General features: G+C 42.0%; 1 protein-coding gene across 1 annotated transcript in view; it reads left to right on the top strand.

Moving 5' to 3' along the window:
* The window catches only part of DOCK5 (dedicator of cytokinesis 5), a 125,275-nt gene that overhangs the window by 107,383 nt on the left and 9,623 nt on the right, over positions 1-8,269 (top strand). The window contains exons 41-48 of the mRNA XM_090053693.1: positions 413-554; positions 2,267-2,348; positions 3,313-3,397; positions 4,262-4,348; positions 4,837-5,013; positions 7,063-7,146; positions 7,844-7,981; positions 8,097-8,263. Coding sequence (XP_089909819.1) covers positions 413-554; positions 2,267-2,348; positions 3,313-3,397; positions 4,262-4,348; positions 4,837-5,013; positions 7,063-7,146; positions 7,844-7,981; positions 8,097-8,263 — 962 coding nt within the window. The remainder of the gene's footprint in view (positions 1-412; positions 555-2,266; positions 2,349-3,312; positions 3,398-4,261; positions 4,349-4,836; positions 5,014-7,062; positions 7,147-7,843; positions 7,982-8,096; positions 8,264-8,269) is intronic.

An 8,269-nucleotide genomic window follows, 5' to 3' on the forward strand; every position in this document is an offset into this window, starting at 1 on the left:
GTTATTACCAAGGTTTGCTTCTGTGAATTGACTGTAGCTTTCAGTGCTCCACTATGTTCCACTCCAGCTTTCATTTCTGCTCTTGTTTCTTCCCACTGTGCATCACTCTATGGGTGTGAATAAATAGTCGAGCCAGGGACTTACTGTGGAGAAGCTGATGATCAGTAGCTGTCTGATTGCCCATGGTGTATGAAAACTAAGCCAGGGCAGTTTATCCCTGAACACAACAAGGGTTAATTGCCATGGCTTATGCAGGAAGTGAGAGGAGATGGTTGCAGTGGTCCCTTCTGGTTTTAAAATGTCTATCTGTACAATAATAAAAATATAAAAAAGATCGTCAGAAATATGTAATCTCTCAGATTGCACCCCATCTGTTGGTAGACACGCACTCATTTCCTCCTGTTGCCTGCAGAATAAAATCTTTATCTACCGTGGCAAAGAATATGAACGGAGGGAAGACTTCAACCTGAAATTACTGACCCAGTTGCCAAATGCTGAAAAGATGACCAGCACCGCACCCCCAGGAGAGGAGATCAAGTCTTCTCCGAAACAGTGTATCTTTTAACTGTGCCTTGGTTTGTCTTATTCCAGACTAACTTCTTGTTGGGATGGTAGACATTGTCATGCCAGTGCTCTTCTATACATTTTGTTCCCCAGGGATGTATTTGTTAGCAAGTATTAAGCCTGCTTCAAAAGGGGATTGGACATTTCTAAAGATAAGAATATCCAGAGTTAATAGATTTAATGCGATGAAAACCCCAGGAATTTGGAAGAGCTACAAAGCCTAGTGCAATAGAGTTCAAGCCAATATCTGTTATAGTAGTACCTGAACTGGGGAGGCAAACAATCTCACGGTTGCTATTTGTGGGTTTCTTTCCACTATACTCAGAAGCAGCTGGAGCTGGCTAGTGTTAGCAGCAGGATGTATGACTAGATGGACCAGGGGTGTGATCCAGCATTTCCCAAATTCTTAATAGAGTAAGCAAAATACAAAGGGTGACAATGGGATACCTGGAGGGACAGTGTCTCATTTTTGCAGTGTAGTTTACTAGTGTTCATGCAGAGGTCTGCTTTATTCTTTTCTACCAGATGTTGCTTTTCTTTAGAAGTCCATAATGATTCTTGGTATTGATGAAGGGCTCAGGATTAAGAGTCCTGGAAGCTGATTTCTGATTCTCTACCCCTCTCTTTGTCACTACGAACATTGAAAACGAAACTGGAGTGAGACAAGTGGCGAATGAAGCTTTAGACTTCTTTGTTGGCTGTGAGGGCGATTAGCCACTGAAGCCAACTATCACAGAAGTGCTGCATTCTCTTGATCTCTCTTGGGTTCATAATCAGGAGTGGATGCCCTTCTGGAAGACAGGCTTTAGTCCACCAGAAGTTAGGGGGGCTCTGTGCAGAAATGGAACTCTCTGGCCCTGTGTCCTACAAGAGGTCAGACTAGATAATTTACTAGTCCATTTTGGCTTTAAAAGCTATGCACAAAGGCGCATCTCGAGTAGTGATACCAGATGCTTCCCCTGCACCAAGCCTGCCAAACACTAAATCCAGTGAGGAAATGAGAATTCATTCAAGACTAAATGTGGATCTGAAAATGTTGCCTTAATTTCTGCTGCATTTCAGCTGCTTCCTTTGCATATGTTTGTGTTTGCTGTGGTGGTTTGGCTAGAGGTGAACCTGAACTGCAGATTTTGGATGCAGATCTGAGTTCTTCCAGAAGTATGGGGGTGTTTGGATCTGGGGCTTTGGTAACAAAGGGGAGCAGCTGCATACTTTGGATTTGGTACAGACTCCTCTCTGATTCTTGCAAACTCAATTTAAAAGGGAAGCCAGTACTACTCATTGCAGTACACACTTGGTATGGGCAGTTTGATGATCCTGTGGGTTATTTAACAGAAGGCTGGGGTTGTCATTTAAAACCATTTTTTAAAGGCACTGTTCAGTTTGGGATAAAGTTATCCCCTTCCTCTGTGAAATGATGTAATACCTAGCACTTCTTTGGGTTGTTTCATGAAAGAATTTCAAAATGTGTTGCAGGGTACTGAAATATGTTGTAAATCACACAAGTGCACACCCTCCTATTTTATGCTGCTAGGAAATAACCTCCTTCTTTTAGTCCCCAAAGTATAAGTCTTGCACTCGAGGGAAATTGTGTTAGCTGGGAATTGTAGTAGATGTTTTATCCCCTCCGGCTTATCCTGCACCTTCATTTATTCTCCTGTCGAGTTCATGGTGCCTTTTGTCCTTAACAGGAATCATTCAGATGTGCAGTGCTTTATAGTGAAGCCTGTGATGAACCTGCCACCAAACTATAAAGACAAACCTGTTCCTGAACAGATTTTAAAGTAATTTTATCTTCTGTCACTTTCTTTGTTCTCACTTTAACAAGCCTTATCAAGAGCATTTGTCACAGTTTTTCTGTGCCTGATTTAGGAGTTACCTACATACTGTAGTGAGCACCATTAACAGCACCATATTTGCCACTGTAGAGTGATGTTAGTGTTGCAGCATTTGTTTTTCATGAAACGAGTATGGGGGGGGGGCACGCTCCTCTCAACTTCACTAAGTTCAGCCACAGAGAGCCTCTATGTGAACTGACTCTCTCTTCTGGGTCTAAAACCCTGTCTGTCTTGGAACACTGGTCAGGGTTAGACACCATACTGTGCTTTGTATGGCTGCTGTATTATTTTACTTAATGTGGTACCTAGACAGTCTAACTGCAGATCCAGTCCCTGTGCCTGCCTGAAGATCTTGCAATCTAAATACATTAAGAAGACAGACCGGGTGAGAGAATCTGAGGAAGAGATTGATCCTCTTGGCCACAGCTTAATCCTTGTCTACCCTAGGCTTAAAGGCGTGGTTCTTTAGTATGGCTTGAGTACAGGTTCTGTGCAGTCTATATGGGGAGACTTAATCATGTTAATTATCTTTTGTCCACAGGTATTTCATAATCCGGTTTAAATTTGGATGTTTGTGCAAAGGAGCAGAAGGTTGGGAGGGAGGCTAAGAGAAGACTTAAATTTCCCTTGCTCAAGTTGCAGCAATGGAAGTTTAGGCTAGATATTAGGAAAAATGTTCTCACTAGGAGGGTAGTAAAACACTGGAACAGGTTACCCAGAGAGGTGGTGGAAGCTCCATCCTTGGAGGTTTTTAAGACTTGGCTAGACAAAGCTTCGGCTGGGATGATCTAGTTGGGGTTGGTCCTGCTTTGAGCAGGGGGTTGGACTAGATGACCTCCTGATGTCTCTTCCAACCCTCATTTTCGATTATTCTATGATTCTAAGACTCAGTTACTTTGTTCTTCCTTAGTTACTACAGAGCCAATGAGGTGCAGCAGTTCACATATTCCCGGCCATTCTGGAAAGGAGAAAAGGATCCTGAGAATGAATTTGCAGTGCGTCCTTTGCTGTTTGTTCCAAACTCCAGAATGCCAACTTGATTCTCTAACCAAAGGAGAATTTTTTTTTCCATGTTACCTTTCTGTCCATGACATTTCAGAGGTCCTTGCTGCTTTGGTACCTACATAGCATATAGAATGATACAAAAATCAACAAGTCTAGAAGTTTTTCCCTTTTTGTCTCCACCTGTGGCAACAAGGTTTTATTACTTAAATGTGGAAAGAACAAAGAGCTGCACTTTATATCAGAGCCTGAATGCAGAGCTTGTTCTGGCAAAGAGGGCCAAAGCTGAGGTCACACTGCATATCCACAAACCATAAGTATGAGTATTTCCAGCAGCTGCATCCCTGCATATCCAGTGGGTTGTGACTGTGTGGGCATCCCTAAGGAAGACAAGCTCAAATCAGACAGCATTCTTAAAGACCTCAGCACTTTGAATTCAGTCCAGCCCTGGAGGTGGGATTTGCAAGAGTTTGAGCTGTGATGTAGTTCTCTTTGCTGCTTACAAGGCAGGCTATGCCTCCACATAATTTTGTGCCATGTAACGCTAACTATATGTGTTCCACCTGCCCCTCTACTGGCTGGTCCACATGGAGGATAACAAGCTAGAACTGCCCAAGGAGTTATTTCACATTAATTTAAGTCCTAAGGACTGTTTTTTGCTGCTGAAAGATCTAGTTTTTGTTCCCATGTGATTCAGAATTCATGACCTCCACCCTGGGGACTTGTAGTACTGTAGTCTGGCCTTATTGCCCTAGAGCAGGTGAGAAATCTATTGCAAAACCAATGTTTTCCTGGCACCGTTTGATTTTCCTTTTTCTATCCCTCTACACACTCCTTTTCCCCCTTTCTCTAAACAGACTATGTGGATAGAAAGAACAACGTACAGAACTGCCTACTCATTCCCAGGCATCCTTAAATGGTTTGAAGTCAAACAGATTACAACGGTGAGTACTTTGTAGGGGTAGATTACAAGAGGGGTTTTGTATTTCAACATATAGACTTATAGGATCAGATCTTCGGTCCATCAAGTTTAGGAGTGACTAGTGTAGATGTTCGCATCTTGTATTGTACCTATCTGTACAGTTGTACATGCTGGCAAAAAAAAAAAGTTCCTGGATAATTGTAAGATATCATAGAAAAGAATTCTTTCCCTAATCCAAAGCACCTCATGCCACTTCACCCTTACAGCAGCTTATGTCATTCAAGCAAATGCCTAAATCAGTGCCTAAAACTGAGGTAGGGTTGAGTTCCTTTATTTGTGTAGGTTACTGGCAGCAGAATATTCAGGGCCAGTCCTGTTCTATGATGTGCTGTCAGCCTCTGCCAGTCACTGATGGGTTGAAATTTGCATAGCAGGTAGCAGGTATTTCCCAACATTGCATTCAGCAGGTATCAGGGAAGATTTACAGTTGCGTATGTGTTTACCATTCAGGAAGAGATAAGCCCCTTGGAGAATGCCATTGAAACTATGGAGTTAACCAATGAGAAGATCAGCAACAGTGTCCAGCAGCATGCCTGGGACCGGGCCCTTCCTGTGCACCCACTCTCCATGCTTCTGAACGGCATTGTGGATCCAGCTGTCATGGGTGGATACACCAATTACGAAAAGGTCAGCTGGCTGCATTCAGGGCTTGTGCATCCTTCAGAATAGTTAAAATACCAGTTCTGCAGGTAGAGTTAGACCACGTCAGGTGAGTGAAGCAAGGCTTCTGCCACTGCTCAGCAGAAGACATGTTGTTGACACTCCTGTACTTTCCGCTGCTTTAGCAGTTCTTTCTGGAACTAGTTCCTGCTCTGAGAGGATTTGGCACTGTGTAGTGGAACTGCTAGAAGTACTAAAAGTGAAAAGCTCTGGCAGCCTGGTCCCAGAACTGTGGGCAGAGATGGATAAGAATGGACAATAGCCTGTGATTTAGGAGCAATGGGTTTATTTCCCTGCTGGTATTTACTCCTTGGGCAACTCATTAAATCTGTGTTCTTTAGTTCCCCAGCTGTGAAATTCTCTTAGCCTTTTCCTTATCTGCTTATTATCAAAGAAGAAATGGTAAGAGCACAGGTAAAGGAGACAGGTTGGTTGGCCTGGAACTTGGGAGACCTGGCTCAGTTCCCTCCAGTGCCACAAGTGTCCTATGTGGCCTGTGGCAAGTCTTAGCTTCTGTCTGGCTTGGGGATAGCAACACTGCCCTGCCTCACAGGGGCTTTGGGTGCAAAAAAAAATATTAAAGATTTGTAAGGGTTTCACATATTACTGTGAATTGCAGTACTATGCAGTACTAGCAAATTGATGCACATATCTGGATTTTAATACTATAAAGTGATAGTGGTGAGACACACAGGGATTTTGAAAGCAGTTCCTGTCAGCTTTCAAAGTATATTTTTACCTAGGTAGTGCCATAGTAAAGAGAAGTCAGTTTGGAATAAGAACATATTTCTCTCCCTTCTTAGTTTTTACATTTGTTGGTGTGTTATATGTCGTCTTAATGATGTTGACCTTAATCACTTTGGCGCTTTGCCTTACCGTGTTGCAAGTCCTAAATAATGCCATTCCTTAGCCTGAAGATGACTCAGTATATGGTGTGAAAAACATGCCTGATTTTCAAAAATGTGTTTGTCCTATGAGATGAAGCATAACTGTTAAAGAGGATTGGGTCACAGTTATCCCCAGTGTAAATCTGCTGATTCCAGAGAGGTTGGACAGTCCACCAGGGATGAATCGGGACAAACATATTCTCATTTTATGAATTAACGTTGACACTGATTTCAGAATTATGAAAGTGGGAAAGCAGTTAAAATGAGGAAGCTTAGAGTAACTGTGACCACATCTGGAAGTACTCATTTTTAATTCATATTTTTCTACCTTGACTACGGATCAGCAGAGATTTTTGGCTTTCGTGGGCAGCTGGAATCTTGTGTTTAATTGTTTCCTTGTAGCTGAAAGCCAAAAGACTGATTTGACTATGGGCCTTCTTTTTTCATTTTAATAATTAAACACTCAGGAAAAATCTAGTTGGGCTTAACTTTGCATTCTTTTCACAGGCTAACCTCCTATTGATATCAGTGGGTGATTCATCTGTTTAGTACGTTATCACTAAGCCCACAAACCCTTGTGCACGCCGTTCAGTTAAGGGAACCCAGGTTGAAATAGGACAGAGCAACATGTTCAAAGTAGATGAAGTTACTGAGTATTGTGCCTAGGTACTGTCTTAAAATTGCTTATCCCCTCATAAATTTTGAGACTAAATTCAATCAGTATTTAAATTGGTGGAATTTTGGTTTAAGGCTGCTGATCAGGACAGGACTCGAACATTTGCTCAATTTTATGCATATACTTGCTTTTAAAAATCAATGGAATTTAAGTACCTGCTTACCTTTTGGAGTAGAGGTACTTCACTGAACAAGGGTGTTACTAAAAATCTCAAGATCGTATTAACAGTGGAGTTGCTACTAATATATCCATTAAAAAAAACACTTATGGAACTATGCTGTCCTAGGTAGTCTGTTCTTTATATTGGGGCTTGGATTTTTCAACATGGGGAAACACTGGCTGCTTCACCGTTCTTTCACCAGTAGAGATATTTGTCTCTTGCTGCTGGTATCCTTGAGGACCAGAGCTGCTTAAAAATGATATCATCCTTAATGCTCTTCTCTTTGTTTTCAGGCCTTTTTCACAGAGAAGTATGTCCAAGAACACCCTGAAGACAATGATAAAATTGAATTGCTTAAACAATTAATTGCTTTACAGGTAATGTAATGGGACAGTGTGTGTGGTGGTTTTTGCCCAATATTTTTATTTTTGAGCAACACAAGGAGAAAAAATGTTATATGAACAAATAGTAATGGTGTTATAGTAGTTAGTTACTTTTAGACAGTATTGTAGTATAATGGCCATAATTGTCCAAAAGACTGAAGTAATCCTATAGAGCAGTCCACCAGTATTTTGGAATATACTGTCTTTTTTCAGGGAGGTGTTTCTTTTGAGTCTAGTTAAATACACATCCCCCTCTCTTTTTTCCCCCGTCTTAACTACAAAAAAGTTGGGGAGTTTGGTCTGTTGAAAAGTCTTGCAGTCTGAGCCACATAGCCTTGTGTGGCAATGAAAATCACGAAGGACGTTTTAATGAAGAGGCTATCCCAGTAGAGTATCAACCTGTTCCATTTCTCCCAGTTCCCACTTCCATATGGTAGAACCAAGTCAGAGCTACTATTTTGGAGACTGAAGGAATGGCATCCCCATGTTTTATATAGTGAATACTACAAACATGCAATACAATGTGTATATAGAAGAAAAAGTAGGGTAGGGCATGTGAATGTCAGAAAGAAAAAAAAAAAAACCCAGCTCCTGCCTGATCCCTCCAGAAATCACCTTACATGCTAAAGCATGGAAGTTACCTTTTTTCATAGCAACCTTTGTTTCCTGGCATTTTTGCTGCTGCTTTCAGATGCCACTGCTAGCAGAAGGGATTAGGATTCATGGTGAGAAACTGACTGAGCAGCTGAAGCCTCTGCATGACAGACTGACAACCTGCTTCAAAGAGCTGAAGAAGAAAGTGGAGAAGCTCTATGGTGTGATAACTCTGGTAAACGTGTCTTGTTTGTTTAGCATGGTACTTTAAAGAGACAAAACCAAATGCACCCTCAGACCTAGCATCTTCTCCCAGTGTGAATCTGAGCTCTGTTTAACATTCTCTGCAGCCTTCTTCCTTTACTGAGCGGAAGCAGAGCAGGTCGGGCTCTGTAGTGCTGCCCTACATCATGTCTTCCACACTGAGACGGCTGTCTGTCACATCCATGACTTCCTCTGTGGTCTCAACATCCTCCACCTCATCTGAGAGCACCTCCTCCAGGCCAGGATCAGATGGGTGAGT

Source organism: Crocodylus siamensis, chromosome 6 (assembly GCF_052110815.1).
Source record: "Crocodylus siamensis isolate JL-2025a chromosome 6, ASM5211081v1, whole genome shotgun sequence".
In the NCBI taxonomy this organism is placed as follows: Eukaryota; Metazoa; Chordata; order Crocodylia; family Crocodylidae; genus Crocodylus; species Crocodylus siamensis.